At 46.3% G+C, this 16,352-nt stretch overlaps 1 protein-coding gene across 1 annotated transcript in view; it reads right to left on the minus strand.

Annotated features, from left to right (window-relative positions):
• The window catches only part of T265_01410 (hypothetical protein), a gene marked incomplete at both ends in the record, with an annotated part of 40,295 nt that extends 32,456 nt beyond the window's left edge, over positions 1–7,839 (minus strand). Inside the window, 2 exons of the mRNA XM_009165436.1 lie at positions 390–1,091; positions 7,799–7,839. Of these exons, the coding sequence (XP_009163700.1) occupies positions 390–1,091; positions 7,799–7,839 (743 nt within the window). The remainder of the gene's footprint in view (positions 1–389; positions 1,092–7,798) is intronic.
• Positions 7,840–16,352: the final 8,513 nt, after the last annotated feature.

A 16,352-nucleotide genomic window follows, 5' to 3' on the forward strand; every position in this document is an offset into this window, starting at 1 on the left:
ATGTGACGAGGACGCTGGGGCTGAGCATAGACACGCATAGTGTTCTCTGTAAACCTCAGATACACTGTTGGGTCATTCGTCGGTTCTCCGTTTCTGTCCCTCAAGGAGAACGCGGATGGCTTGTTTCTGCGGCGATGTATAATGTGTTTTAACAAGACGTTGTTGTTTTTTCGAGCGACGTCCAGAATGGTGACTAGTTTTCCTATGTTCCACTTGCGGATTTCTGATTTACAGCGGTTCCGCATTTTACAAAATGCTAGCTCATCTTTTGTGTCCACTATAGTCAACTTTTTTGAGAATGATTTGGTATCTTTCTTCCAGAAGTCGCCGAATCCTTTTTGGCAGCCTGTGGTTCATCCGAGTGTGTGCCGGTTTTTTTTGGGACGAACGTCGCGTCAGCCTCGTGAACTTTTTGGACAATGGTCCCATATGGTTCCTCCACCGGAGCTGGTCCCAGTGTGACTTGTTCAAGGAAGATGCGCATTCCTGAGAAGTCTGCACGGCAGAAGTCTCGAAACCGCGTTTGAGGTTTGGGATTTCTGGCCCAATAGCAGATGAAATCAAAGGTCAGCACACAGTGGTCGCTATGTCCCAGTGGAGCGTTAATTGTTACCTGATCAACGAAGTGTCTTTCGTTGGTGATGACCAAATCCAAGAGGGATGGTTGTTGGCCTGCGCGGTATCTGGTGGGTGCAGCGACATGTTGGGTCCAAGCGCTCTGTTGAACGACTTCTAACAGCGCCGCTGCAAAAGGTCCGCCTGATTCGACGCGCTGGAGTGCAATCCAGGAGGCCTTTGGGGCGTTGAAGTCACCTACCAGCAGGAGATGAGTGAAATGGTAGTTGGAGGAGAGTTGCCCAAGGGTTTGTGTGAGGAATTGGTCATCCTCAGGGGGACTCGAAGGGCTACGGTAGACCACACCGAGAAGGAGAGAATCGGACCCGCGCAGCGGGATTTGGACCCACAGTACATCGCAAAAGGCCGCGGGGGTTGTGTCAGAGAGGACAATCGGGATTGGTACAGGGCAACCCCGTCTGTCCGCCCTCGTTTTGATTCGGCTCGAAAAATAGAGTAACCGTCTCTCGAGATCTCTGCGTCAGGGACATCTGGTGTGAGCCAGGTCTCTGTGAGTGCGATTATGGACGGTTGTTAAGGCAAGCTGAATGTTCAACATCGCTGAGTTTGTTGAAAATGCTGAGGCAGTTTGTGGACAAGGATTTCAACACTGTCTCTGCTGCCTCCGAGGGTGAGCAGCCAAAAACTGAGTGACCAGGGTGATTGGCAGACTTAATAGTTGCACGCCGGGTTTGAGTCCAAGGCTCCGAAGGGGCCCCTGGGGCCATGTCGTATGCTTCCTTTCTTCGTGGTTTTTGAAGGTGCTTTTCGCTTGCGAGGTTTTTTTCGTTGCTTGGGAGCCCGGTTTGCTCGGGCCTTCTGGCTTTGGGGGACGAAGTCTTTTTCTCTGTGGGCAAAAATTTCGGCCGTTGTTGTTTGTAGCTCTTTCAGCATCCCCTTTTCGTCGACCAGATTTGCTGTTGATCAAAGGTTTGCTGCAAGCTTTCGCCTTTCTGGATCCTTGGGTGTTTTGGCGCGGTTTGACCGGAAAAGTGTCTCTTTGAGGCCCTGAGTTCTGGGTGGTGGCACAAAGAAGTAATGATTTTGGTGGCACTGTAAGAGGCTCGTTTTCGCGGAGGACTGCACCTGGAAGCCAGCCAGCAGTTTTCTAATCTGGCGAACTTTATGTGGCTTGTTTGGCTGCAGTCGCTCTTCTTCCATGTTTGTGTGGACACCCGATCCGCCGGCGATCAGCGTAGCCAACTGGATGTACGAGGGATTTTCCGGATGGCTACAGTCATGTTTATGGCTTTGGTTGTCGGGGTCCTGGGCGACGGTTGTGTCCACAAACAGAGAGGCCGTTTTTGACGGAGTGGAGCTGAAGACTGGCTTCGTTGCTTGTCCTCTTACATCTGACTGAGTACAGTTCAGAGGCTGTGACTTTGTTGAGGAGTGCACGGCTGCGGCTGTGTTGTCTGTTACGGAGATAAGCGTTGATAGCTCCGCGTACTTTGGGTGCTACTTGCATTTGAGTTTTGCCTCCTCCAGGGCATCACTGCCTTTGGTGGGTGAGGGGCCTGTGGTGGTCTAATAGAAACTGCTGTCCGGAGACGCAGCTTGTTTCGTCGGCCTGTTTTCGGGAGCACAACGGGATTTGACAACAATCGGCCTGGTCATGAGTTTGGGGTCGGCTGAATTATTGCCCAGCGGAAGCCTGTTTCTTGCCTCCATCCATGAGTTTGGGTCGGCTGAATTATTGCCCAGCGGAAGCCTGTTTCTTGCCTCCATCCCTGACCTGTTGTGACCGAGCTTTCGTGCATCTAGAGGGCGATCCTCAGATAGACGCCTTACCATTGGATTGGCCTTCTGAGTGCTGCCAGCCCGCTCCAAGTTCTCCTGTACGTCAGATGGGGAAGAAAGTGTGACGGAAAGTCCAAGAGTTCGCTTGCTTCACTTCTGACGTAACCATTATGCGTGGAGGGATTGGTCAGGCTTGGTGAGGACATCCCCAAGGATTGATTGTGCCGGCTTCGCTGGCGTGATTTTTCCGGAGAATAACTCCCATGTTATCAATCTACTTTCCCTTAGGCGCCTGTCCACTAAAAACGCTGTGGCGGTATTTATAGCCGCGTCAGAGAGCTGTATAACTTTCTTCGCGGCCAGAGGGCCCGGTATGGATATCGCGGGGTACTCGTTCATCGAAGAAAGTTCCTTGTCAGCTTTCATCCAATTCGCTGCATTTTTAGTGTCTGAGTTCTTCAGTGCCTTTAAAAGACGCTCCAAGTTCGCGTCGAGTATCTGATCAAGGCGGAACACTGACATTGGTCTTTCTGAATCCGCCGTGGGGATTTGGTACCGTCTTTGGGGCCCTTTTCTTGGCCGCGGTATGCATTGCACCCCTAACCTAGAGGCAGGTGGCGCAGACAAACGGGTCAGGAGAGTTAGCTAGCCGGTTTTTCTGGTCGTCCTGTAAACCGGTGCATTTGAAGTGCCACCAGGCCTTGAAGGTGTGGCATTGCATACCGCGTTTGACGTTCGACGGGCAGCCATTTCGCCCACATCCGTTGTGGCCTATCAATGGCTGCAGTGAGCAATCGGTATAAATTGATGTCATGTTTAGGAAAAAAGAAACCGATTTCGAACGTACCGCGACCTTCACTTGTCGACTGTCGACTGAATCAAGAATAGCGATTTTTTAATTTGAGTCGATAGACTTTAGGGCGAAGACCTGTGGAGGGTTTGAAAAAGATAATTACGAGTATGTCACCAAAAACGGTGTATTAGTACAGTGTAATTATTTCACAGTCGTAGCCCGGTTTCTGGTCAGTGCCTTAACGTTTGTAAACTTTTCAATCATTGAGAAAGTAGCACACTTTACACTGCCATTGATTTCTGGGCTAATAGTACCAACGATACGTTTATTTCCCAACTTGTAGGGATCATGCCGATTGACACATGATCGGGTCATGACGACTTAAACACGGTGGTTAACAGCACAACAGCGGGGATGGTACAGCCAATGAGATATGCTTATTACATGAAAAGTCATCGCAGTTCTGGGAACCGAAAAACCTAGGACAATGGGCATGCGGCACGTCTAGTCGGAAGATGAAGCCGGTCGGCATGAACCAAAAAAGGGAATCATTTCTGGCCATTGGCGAGTGACCCTGGGAGGTTGAGCAAATGCCCAGAGTCACAAAGAGCAAGAATTGGAATGGAATAATTTGAATTGAAAGCAAATGGTACTTTGTGTCCCAAAAATATGGTTTGACCTAAAACCATGCAGACTAAATGGTGCTACTGCCACGGGAGCTGAAGTCAGCATGCTAAGAAGAATTCACTTCCCGACTCCGCTTCTTATTCGTTACAAGCAGCTAACGGTACCCGTTTCGCCACATACGGAGAAAGTTTCCTCACACTTGACTTCGGATTGCAACGTGCGTTCAAGTGGATTTCCCTTTTGGCAGACGCCCAAACACCCAGACTTCCTAAGCCACTGCAACTATCCGTTGATGTGCGATATAAGCGTATCTTGGACGTGCCAACTTCTGTCTCGGTCAACGGAAGTAGTGCCCCAAATTAATCCACAGGTACCCACGATCCCGATTTTGCTGAATCCTTAAGGAATTTTAATACCCTCACTCATCCAAGTCAGTACACTCAACTGGTCACGCATTCCGTCGTCAATCACATTCAGATGAGAGGTCCACCTGTCCATACCAATGCACGTCACCCCCATTCAGATAAGCTCCAGATCGCGAAACATGAGTTTGAACACACACTTGAACTCGGCATCATCCGCACTTCGTCAAGTCGCTGGTCGTCAGCCCCTGCACATGGTACCCGAGAAATGTTATTGGAAACCTTGTGGAGATTTCCATTCCCTCAATAACGCTACTATCTCAGAGAGGTATCCTACACAACATATCCACAATTTCGCCAGCACCTTTTGCTGCAAATATTTTTCAAAACGCCACCTAGTACGTGCACACCACCATATCCAGGTAAAACCGGATGGCATCTCTAAAACAGCTGTTACAACACCTTTTGGTCTTTACGAATTCAGGCGTTTGCTTTTTGGTCTTCGAAATGCAGCTCAACCCTTTCAGCGCTACATGGATGAAGTTTTGCCTGGCTTGCCTTTTGTACTCAACTGGTCACGCATTCCGTCGTCAATCAATCACATTCGAGAGGTCCACCTGTCCATACCAATGCACGTCACCCCCATTCAGATAAGCTCCAGATCGCGAAACATGAGTTTGAACACACACTTGAACTCGGCATCATCCGCACTTCGTCAAGTCGCTGGTCGTCAGCCCCTGCACATGGTACCCGAGAAATGTTATTGGAAACCTTGTGGAGATTTCCATTCCCTCAATAACGCTACTATCTCAGAGAGGTATCCTACACAACATATCCACAATTTCGCCAGCACCTTTTGCTGCAAATATTTTTCAAAACGCCACCTAGTACGTGCACACCACCATATCCAGGTAAAACCGGATGGCATCTCTAAAACAGCTGTTACAACACCTTTTGGTCTTTACGAATTCAGGCGTTTGCTTTTTGGTCTTCGAAATGCAGCTCAACCCTTTCAGCGCTACATGGATGAAGTTTTGCCTGGCTTGCCTTTTGTGTATGATTATCCAGACAACGTTTTAATTGCTGGCACCTCCCCAGCTAAGCATGAAGAACACCTCAGGAAATTATTTCGACGTCTTTCTACCTACAACATACGTTTGGCCATTGACAAATGCTTGTTTGCTGTTATTAGCCTAGGTTTTTTCGGTTACCACAATAACCCAATTAGTATTTCACTACCATCCGATCGCATTTTGGCCCTGGGATCTTGTTCCACACCATCCAATTTCACCCAACTTCATCATCATTATCATATTGCTACCATCAGCCACTTTTGGCGGTTTGTCCCTCATTATGCAGCTGTTTTACAACCATTGACTGATTTACCTGGCACCAAAAAAATCTGTTGCCTATAGAGGAAAATGTTGGTAGCTCAGGTATCGTGGATGGTGGCCGTTGGCTTGTTCGCTGAGCCATGACCCTCCTCCTTGATACCCACCTCAGCGAACAAGCCAACGACCAAAATCCGTTGCCCTTCCCACCGTTGCCATTAGTGCTTTCGAAACAGCCAAGCAAGTCATCGCTCACGCCGCAAATATAACCTTTTATCGATACTCACGAGAACATCAGGCTTGTTTTGATAACTGATGCTTCGAACGCTGCTGTCGGCGCTGTACTCTTTCAACTTGTTAACGCGTCTCAGCCATTAGCCTTTTTCTCGCCGAAGATGCAGACTGCGCAAACGCGTTATGGTACTTTTGGTAGTGAATTACTCGCAATTTACCTCGCTATTAGCCATTTCCGGCACTAATTAGAAGATAGAACATCTGCCATTCAAGAAGATCACACGCGACTTACATATGCTAAAAACGCTAAGCCTAATTGCTATTCATCACGCGAGATACGTCATCTGGACTACAATTCTCAATTCACTACTGATGTTGGGTAAACTCCAGGATCAGAAAGTGTCGTTGCAGACGCCCCATCCCACCCGGGATCAACACTCCCTACTATTTCACTCAGTTGGACTTTGCCCAGCTGACAAGCCTCTGGTATTTAGATCCTAATCGAACGTCCATTAAATCCTTTCTTTCATTTCCAGTTACCCCAATTCAGTAACCCCTCCAATCTGGAGCCACTCTATGATACATGTACCGGTGAAAGGAAGAAGGCATTCGCCGCGGTTTTTTATTGGAAACACAAACTGAACAGTTACAGAGTATCGGACAATGAAGCAAAACTCTCAAATGCATCATGTTTACAATATTTAAATATCCGTTTTCTTCTCGAATGCGTCTTCCTCAACTTTCTTTGGATACACATCGCGTATCAACCAAATGTAAACGACGGCTACAAAGAAATTCTATATTTTCGTAATAAATCCCACTTTCCAAGAGACGTGAAGCGGATTTATGGGAAAATAGCATAATATTGCTACGCACCATTTCCATTTAAATGTCGTTAGCATGCCACCGGCTTTCACTTACCTCCGTTAGGTTCGGCTCCGGCAGCTGGTCTATGGGGCCGCTCGTCATGCCACTCACGAAGCGGAGTTCCATGTGCTTTCTACGATCCCCGATCGTCTTGAATTTTATGGATGTTATCCTGGCAATCGAAAACGACCCAGCTACCGCGACCTCAGTCTACTGCTTCCAGGATTCTGATGATCAGTTCACTTGACCTTCGCACCCATGGGGAATGGTCGTGCCTCCCTACTTACTGTTTTACGCCTAGTCCTTTCCTGAACGGCGGCCAAGTTTTCTCGATCTCTCCTTCTATCTTCCCCTGGCTCCTCCGGAGACAAGCGTGTTGCCGGCCACAATCCAATTTCCTGATCGAACGGAAGACGCGCATGTCAACCGTACATCTGTATAAACGGGGACGTGCCTGTGGTTGACTGTATGGGAGCGCGATGAGCTAGCAACACCATTGGCGAGCTCACTTCCCAGTCACCTTCTTTGGCCACCAGCCACTCCTTGATCGTTCGGTTATTACGTTCGGTAAGGCCATTTGTTTGCGGGTGGTACGGTGTGGTCCTTAGCCGTCTGATATCAAGCTTCTGCAAGCAATTCCTAAATCCTTTACTCTCAAAGTAAGGCCCCTGATCGGTTGGGATCACTGTTGACACTCCATGGTTGGCCGCAATGTCATGCATTACCACTCGGCCGATCGTCGTCGCCCGTTGATTGGGCACGCCTATCGCCTCAATCCACCGCGATATATTAATTCCCGCTGTTCGTCACCGAAAAGTAGCCCATGAGACAGGAGTGGGTTCAATGGGATGGGTTGCCCCTGTCTTATCCACTTTCATCAGTTGGCATTGCTTAAAGTGCACCACATAATTAATCACTTTATTTCTCATCGCGGGACAGTAGGCCATCTGCCGAAGAAAGTCGAACGTCTTGGTGGACCCTGTGTGTGCCACCTCGTGGCATTCAACGATAAGCTTCCGTCTCAAGACCCGAAGTATCACGGGCAGCACAACATCCGAATCGGTAGCCTTCCAAGAAGTTATGCCAGCTTTTTCAGGCTCAGCAGATCAAGATGACCCTGGAACGTTTCCGATCCCTTTTCTCCCTCGCAGCTCTCAACGCTGCTTTCATCCAACAGGGCGGCTGCAACCTTCCGTAACACAGAATTGTGCCGTTGGAGTTGCACTAACCTTCCTGGGTTCGGTTCGACGAGGCAATGGGCCCCAATCATGATCCTGAAGGCCTCATCTTCAGCCTCTGGTTTTGACAGCCAACAAGTCAAGTGACTCTCGCTCCTTGGAACGTGTTGGATCGTAAATACATACTCTTGCAATCAGGGTGCCCAGCGCGCTAGCTTTTCGCGAAGATCTTTGGTGGTCCTGATCCACTCCAGGGGGTTGTGATCAGTTTTCGCATGAAATCTCTGTCCAAGCAGAAATGGCCTCAACTTATCCAGGGCTCAAGCGTCCGCCAAACATTCTTTCTCAGTGGTCAAGCACTTCTGTTCAGCGTTAGTCGGGACAAGATTGACATATTTGATAACTCCATTCTTCTGCTTAAGGTGTGCATTGGTACCGCAATCTTTAGCGTCCGTTGCAACAGGGAACATTTCTCCGACCCTAGGCAGTTTGAGGGTCAGTTGTTGATCCAACATCCGTGCTTTGACATGCTCAAAAGCCTCATGTGCTTCCGCAGTGCATTCGAATTTCCGATTTTGCCCGAGCAAGTCGTACAGTGGCGCAGCGATCGTGTTGAAATCCTTAATAAACTGGCCGTAGCATGCTGCTCGTCCAAGAAACTGAGCCAAGTGAGGTTAAACAATGACCTGGCAACAAATTATAAATGCGACTACCAGCAAACTGAGCTGTACTGATCATTGGTGTTTTCTTGGATAGGGATCCGGAGTCGGGGCACAACAGTTGTCAGAGAATTAACCAGTCGTGTCCTGATCGCAAGCTAGCTGAGAGGTGTGCGTGCAAGCGATCAATCTCAATGCACAGCGTCCACTGCTGATATATTCAGTGGAGTCTACTAATAGAAGAAATCGCCAGTCATAACGCCTAATTTGTGTCACCGCCACCAATTCATGGCCATATACTTGTATCTCCTCAAAACATCAGTGAACGTAACCGTAGCATGTTTGATCAATGTACAGCAATAATGAGGGTTTTACAGGTGAGATAAGAGGAGACGATTTCGGCACGAACGTGGTTGGAATTATGGATTTATGCCTCAATTTGGGGTTTCTTATTTGATCCGATTCTGGTATGATGTACGAGGACAACGAATGAGTGCACATAACTCATGTGAAACCGTCATATTATATGTGTTTCGTTGCGGCTCACATACTGTCGTCCGTTGAGATGCAAGCCGCTTATGATGCCCACTGATATTTCCATCGTTTAAAAAGTTGGACCGGTCTTGTGCAGAGACTACTTACGTCTTTAGGCAGTGACGAGAACACAACCGTCTTCATGGGTTGTCGGGAAAAGACAACCAGCCACAAGATTCCGAAGTCGTATTCTTAGAAAGACGCCGGTTTTGGGCTCGCATTCGAAATCTACTTAGGTTAGTGGTTTGGTAGAGGATGGATGTTGATCAGCTGCTTACTAGACTAGAGAAACGTGTAGCTGGGTATCCCAGCACCTGGAACACGAGCGCGCGTTTTTGAGGAGGCTGTTGAATGATGCTCGGGTGCTGTGTTATCATTTGAAACCTTAACATTTCTCTGCGTATTCCATCTGGAATCGGAATGTTGTTCGATCAGCTGGCACCCGTGCAATGCCCCGAATCCACATGGGCATACTCACAAACATAGCTGATTTCAACTAAACATTGATGTTCACGCTTGGATTCTCATACTATCCAACAATCGGACTTAACGGAAGGGATTGCCAGCCGCAAGGAACCCCTTTGCCAGTGGCGAACTGGAATGCTCCAAGCTCGGGCGAGAAATATGAGGTCCCCAGCGGTTCTACCTGGTGAGCAATGGCAGCATCGGTGTACTACCTGAGACATCATCCCCGGGCGGAAGAAATCGATCATACATCGACACTTCTGACTTTACAGGAGTCCTTAGGCAACAGATGAAGGCCTGGAAGATCCAGAAAAAAGGAAAAGAAGAACAACGAGCAGGTTTGGTACCCGTATTGTTCCCGATTGTGCTGTCGAACTTGTCTTCTGCATTCCAAATTTGTAACCGGATTTGAGTGTCTTTTGCGAACCAGTATTTAATTAAGGTTGGATGTATTTTAGTAATTAATGTTAGGCGTGATTATGTGCGTGTACGTTTGTGTTACTTGGTTCTGTTTGTCTCTCTTTTATCTTTATACCTTCTTATCATGTGCGTTAATCATCACTCTTCACTTAATAGTATTTCACTTTTCTGCATGCATGTTTCGGTTTGATTTTGGGCTGTAGATACTAGCAAAACATCCGCTTTTTCACCTTTATAAGTCCACCGCATAGAACTCAACATGGTGCGGCTATGTAACCCGTATTATGCTTGACCAGCTAGGGGTTGGCGCCTAATATTATTTTTTGCTTTCGGAATGAGCGTCGGATGGGACCGAGTTCACAGCTATTATATTTGTCAACAAAGCGCTTTCGATTAACTATGGCATTCCCCCTGCTTCAGTGTTTGTCAACTGTTCCTGCCTAACCGTTTTTTCTTCATTGATTTATTTAGTAACAAATGGACACAGTGTGGCCAGTAGAAAAGATATGAAGGTGAGTCCGGTGGGCTGCGAAGTAGATGAAAACGACGCCCCGAAGCTGCTGACCTGAATCAGCCCTCACACTTCACTTACCTGGGTACCATACATATAACAATTGTTTGAGCGTCCGAAACGGGCAACTTTCATTCGCCACTTTTTAGTTTTAAATTCCAGTCACACTCCCTAAATTTCCCGAAAAATCTGAATAGCAAGGAGCAACGTCAATTATTACTACTTTTCATTTTTGAGAAAAACAGCACCCCGTTTGTCTGTTACCTATGGTGCAACATCACACAATCTTCCAATCAGGGGGAGTTCTGCAACCATCTACGATGCACACCGAGATTTTTCATCGTGCAATCTATTCCATGGTAATTATTACGTCACAACTTTATGACCCCATAAAATATACACGGCAGATCGTGCGAGCCAGTGAATGATATGGACTTCAGGTTCACAGGTGGGGCATCTCAACATCCATATGGAGGATATTTTTAGTTTGTTTTGGGAACTAGGGTTAAAAGAAGCTGAAACCACATTGTTTGCGTTCACACTACCAGAACTCTTCTCGTTATCTGGGACATCAACTTTTTCAATGCTAGTAAGTGAAACATGCTAAAAAGGCAACACCGCATTACGCAAAGTTATTGAACATTGATGTATTCCCACTTGCTCATATGCAGTAAGCCGCTTACTCGATCGATTACCATACAGATCCACACATCATATACTCCGCTTGAGCTTATTCTCTTCCTTTATCTGAGAACCATGCATTCACTTTGGCTTCCGTTCTGAATTCCACATTTCGTGAATAACACCACCACGGAAAGCTAACAATTTGATCATATGTTGATTTCGGTGCCAAAATAAACTATGTAATCGGAAACGTGCTGGCGACCTGTTCCAACCTAAGACCTATCAAGTACGGTAAAATTGCCATGTACTGTGACTAGCTATGACTAATTAATTCGGCAACCCTCATGTCCTTGTTGAGATTCGAGTCTAACTTTGTCGAAAGTTAATACCAGTCCAAAATTAATACCAGTGTTGAACTTGTGTCTCAATAAAAGTTGTCCAAACATTCCCTTGTTACATTGTAACACGTAAGAACAAGCTACTAACAAACCTTTATCGATCTAATTAATCTCACAGTTAACAATTACACAAATATGAACAAAATACGTATCCCGCAAAACCCCAACGGAAACCAAGAAATTTGCCTACTGGGTTTTGAGTGTCTGTGAGGCTACCTGGCTGGGAAGTATTGACTAGCGGGTCAATCGATCGTCACAACCAGGACAGTTACTGGGTCGCCGTTCGATGTGTCGGGCACACCATAACAATCGCTCAAGCTTGAACACGTTCGCCTGTTCAGACATGAAAATTCAGATGCTTCCAACGTGCGTTGGTGGAGTAGTGGTAACACGCTCGCCTCGCATGTCAGATTTCCAGGGTTAAAATCATGGTAGGGCAGTTGGATATGCACTACTTGTGGGCTCTAATAAGAGTAAAAGTCGAGTCCAGTGCTTCCCTTTGGTGTGGACTCACCAGAACAGGAGGATGACCGTTCAAATGGGAGTGGTGTGAATATGAACAAAATGCGGATCCCGCAAAACCCAAACTGAAATACCAATTAGTTTTCAACGAGACCATCCTCAACGGAATCAAAGAACATGCATTCATATGGATCACTCATTGGCAAAGGTGGGCGAGACTCAGGGTTTTTCGGTCCATTGCAGATCTGTGGTTGCCGTATACAGCACTGCTTTAGGCGTTTTGTCCAAACAAACAGAATGAAGATGCATTCGTTGAACTAGAAATTATGGTATTGACTTTCATTCGAATCTATTTCCATTCCGTATTTCCATTTATGTCTTCCATTCACAGTACGAGTGAAGCTTCATCTGTACTATACGACCTCCCGGTAACATGTTGCCAAGTACCATATAATCCTAAATAAAGGACGCCTGCATGGTCGTGGAGTGAACTGAAGGATCCGGAACAAGCCAGACCTAAGCTGAGTCCGATGGTGCCTTCCAACTTGCGAACCTCCCTCGTTGAATGCCAACTCTTTGCCCACTCTATTCAAAAACTTTACCTTGTTGACGAAATTGGTTGGTTGAGCGTCCAGTTTACCTGCTTGGTCACAGTGCCTTGCTTCGATAATCTGAATAATTAGGCTACTGGTAATTTTGTTAGTAATACCGGTGTGATAAACTCTCCATTTTAATATTTTGGGAAGCTGTGGTGTTATCTTAGCCGGGCACAACCAAGAAGACCACTCATCATGTACGGATAACCATTATCTGAATGTCTACTGATAAGATGAAGTTTGCTTTCCAGTGCGTCAAATTAATCTGGCGCGAGTTTTAGGTTGTGCACAATGCAAACAGTGGTCCACTAAACGAATGGTGCTGTTGAAACATTTTACATATTTTCTTGGTGCACAAAAGCGAAAATAACTGGCGCGGACCAAAGACTGACGTCAGTTGAGGGCAATTACCCGTACGACAGAATATCGTTTGGTTAATTACAGAAAATTCCGTTAAAGAATTAATGAACTCTGAATCGATAGCTTATCGACCAGCTGCAGAGTTTCACTTCTCCGTAATCACTGTTAACCACGGTCAATGTCCAGCCCATCCGATTACTATGTTTTTGAATTTTTATGTAGCAGTAAAAGGCTGATGCTGCCCTTGATAGAGCTCTATGTCAGGCTACTTGTGAGTACTTGTATGGACATCAATATACCAGCAGAATACTTTGGTGCTAAGGTATTCTTCGAGCGCAACTTATCTTGCTCTGTCACAGATGAATGAAACTCACCTGTGAGTGGCACCATAACCATTGCGCCGAACGAGGACACCGAGAACATTTAGTCGTTTAAAATGTCAGCCAGGAGAGTTCTAAATGCCATAGAGTACGTGAGGTGCACAGTACTGATCATTCTCATTAAGAATGTAGCAGCTTTAAAGTGCTTCTTGGCATTTCAGCATGAGATGGCTTCACTTACAGGACGAAATCTCGGTTGACAACGGCACCTTTCCTCGCTTTATTCGAAAAACTGTGCCTAGAAAATGGTCGTAGCGGTCGTAGTTGTAAATTTCGCTGACGCATGTGACTAGCTGAAAAATTAATGCAATTAATTCCTGTGATCACGACGAAAGTAGCTAAATCTTGTGGTACGGGAAATTGAAACACTTCGAGCAAAGGCCATGGCTTTCTGCAAACAGTTTCAGTCACCGATCTTAGAAGGCTGACAGATAGATAGCACCGACAACTGCTGCAAGTCTCGCACGTATGACACTCCCTTACGAGCGCCTAACTGTGCGCTATTAGTACGAAGGACAGTTTGCAATCCGCTCTAAACGCCGCAGGTCATGTTGCAACCACCGTTCGAATCTGGGAGAATAGACAGCTGGCGCATTTTTGCGATAGTCGCTGCCGATAACCAGGGTCGCAACGGTAACCACGCTCTGCGGGTGATGGTCCACCATTCAAGTGCTTTGCACTCAAACCTGCCAATGGAGCGTTAATTTTCACGTTAGTTCACGCCTGATCAACGTAAACCTGGGAATCCGACTTGGGTCTGCACATAATTCTGTTTCCACTAGCGTCCGCTGTGTTAACTGGGGAATCGACTTTCTCCGTCACATCGAAAACCTGGTCGACTTACGAGACTTAACTGGCCTTTAAGGATGACTCATCGATCAGCCCATTCTTCGCAGTCTCAGACAACATCGTTGGTGATGCTGTTCGGCTTAGTCACGGTTTTCCAAACTTCAGCCGGTCACGAAAACAGCTGCTACCACTCCTCACTAATGTTATTCATCATCTGTTGACTATTGGTGCAGACTGGAACGAATTGTATCCGGTAAACTGTATTTGGCCAAAGCCAAGTTCGCGAGTACGCTATAACTTAGCATCAGCATCATAAGTCTGTCTAACAGTAATTGGACGTCACGTTGCTCTGAAGGAGGCTACACACAACTGGAGACCGTGGCGAGTACCGCACAGCACCCACTTTCAATAGTTATCAAAGACCGATCGAGTGGGCACTTACAACCAACCTATGCCTAAAAGCAAAGAAGCACTGTACAGTTATTTCATCCTTATTGGGAATCATCATCAGTGCGCATCTCACAAGGCTCCAGGAAGTCTCAAAAACGTGACACCCCGGCTTAAATTCTGAACCATTCGGTCAAGAGCGGCGGATCAGCAGTGTGATGAACTCGCACTTAGACAGGGTATAGCACTCCTCATCCTTCATTCATGGGATCCAGATCACGTGGTCACGTGTTTTGACTGGTTCCTTGAACAACGACTTATCAGATGGAAGTTTAACTTGTTGGATGAACTGCATTATTCCACTGAGCTAGTTATAGGTACTTACAGATACAAAAGGGAGCCCCACCGAAATTCCCAGATTCCCCTACACCGCCAACATCTTACAACCAAATTCTCCCTTCCAAATCCAACATTCCACAGACTAATGTCTTCACACTGTTATTCCCTCCATAATTTTCTCGTGTACCATTCGGCTTCCGTAAACGGCACAGATCTTTCGAAGCCTTATGGTTGAGAATTGCTTGCCTAGTTTTCATATGAGCGGTTGCGCATTTCGATACCATGCAGAGCGAATGCCATGATATATTAATGCACACCGTTTTTGTCTGCTAGCTCTTCTTTCTCTCGCACTGCGGATACTTAGGCCTCCTTAGATTCCTTTATTGTCCAGGAGGACATTTTGATACTACAGACGTCATTTGAATGGATTTGTGTTACAGTGGCTGGATCGTCACCACCGTTGTTCAGTTCCCTGTATAGACTGTCACAGTAAAACAACTTCGTTCAATGAAAACTGTCGATGATTGCGTATTACCGACCATGGCCTCCTTTTCTCCGCACACAGGAATGGCACTTCTGCTGACTTTTCTTCTACGAGAAAGGTCCTGTAATCACCTTCAAATTTCGCACCACTTTAATTTGTGTACTGATACATGTCAACTTTTTGTTTTTATTCACTCTATTGTGATTTGGTGGTATACGTACACCTGAACTTCCTCGAATTACCGTTGTTCATGTATAGTCTGAACTACATGACCCTGACTTTCTACGTTGCTTAATTTTGTACATTTCGTTGCGTCATTTTTTGTTCCCTAGATATACGTTGTCTCGTGCGCTGCACTTGTCTTCTAATGTTTACCGGAACGAAACCCGCGTATATAGACCCGACTTCCGACAACATCACTATCGTCCTTCTGGTGTATCGATTGTTACGCACATGTCAAGAAACGTGTACTGATGTACTGTGTACATCAGTATGTGCGGAGGAGAGACCCGTTGCAAATTAATTTGAAGAGTTAGAAGTTGCTGCTACATTTTTGTGAAAACTAATTATAGAGTCAAGGTGAAATTTCTGCCCAGTTGAATAGTTTATCAGTAACCCAATTTATTCAGTTAACACTTTTTGGAAGCTGAAAATATTAAATTTCCACTTTTATGATGGATTTTGATGAACACATGGTAAAGTGCATTGGGTAACGTGGATAACAGTTGCAGTGTAATTCATTCCTCTTGCTCGGACTTGTTCTTCAGTTTAAAGAGAAGGGGACTGTGCACAGGATCTGAAAAAGTACTCAGTGTATATTTGGCACCACAAGAATCCCATTATATTTCCAGTCTGGTTAGCAACCCAGCTTTCTCCAGTTGAATTTTGATTTGAGAGCAGTGGACATGAGTTTTTTTGGGACCGGCGACATCATTTTATCCACCAAATGAGGTTACATGTATGTACACAACCACCCGAGGGAATCACTGGACCCATTAGACCTCAGCGTAAACTGCAATGAGTTCGGGACCGCAGCGGACCTGACTGAATTCCTTACGGGTGGAACCATAATGCAGGCTAGAACAGTTATACTCAACTAGTAAGAGTATTCACCGTGGCACGCTTTTAGGCTGCATTCACAGTCAGTTCAGAGTTGATGATAAAACAGGGGCCACCTATCCTAGGGCGTATTCAGGT

This window comes from Opisthorchis viverrini, assembly GCF_000715545.1.
Source record: "Opisthorchis viverrini unplaced genomic scaffold opera_v5_15, whole genome shotgun sequence".
Classification (NCBI taxonomy): Eukaryota; Metazoa; Platyhelminthes; class Trematoda; order Opisthorchiida; family Opisthorchiidae; genus Opisthorchis; species Opisthorchis viverrini.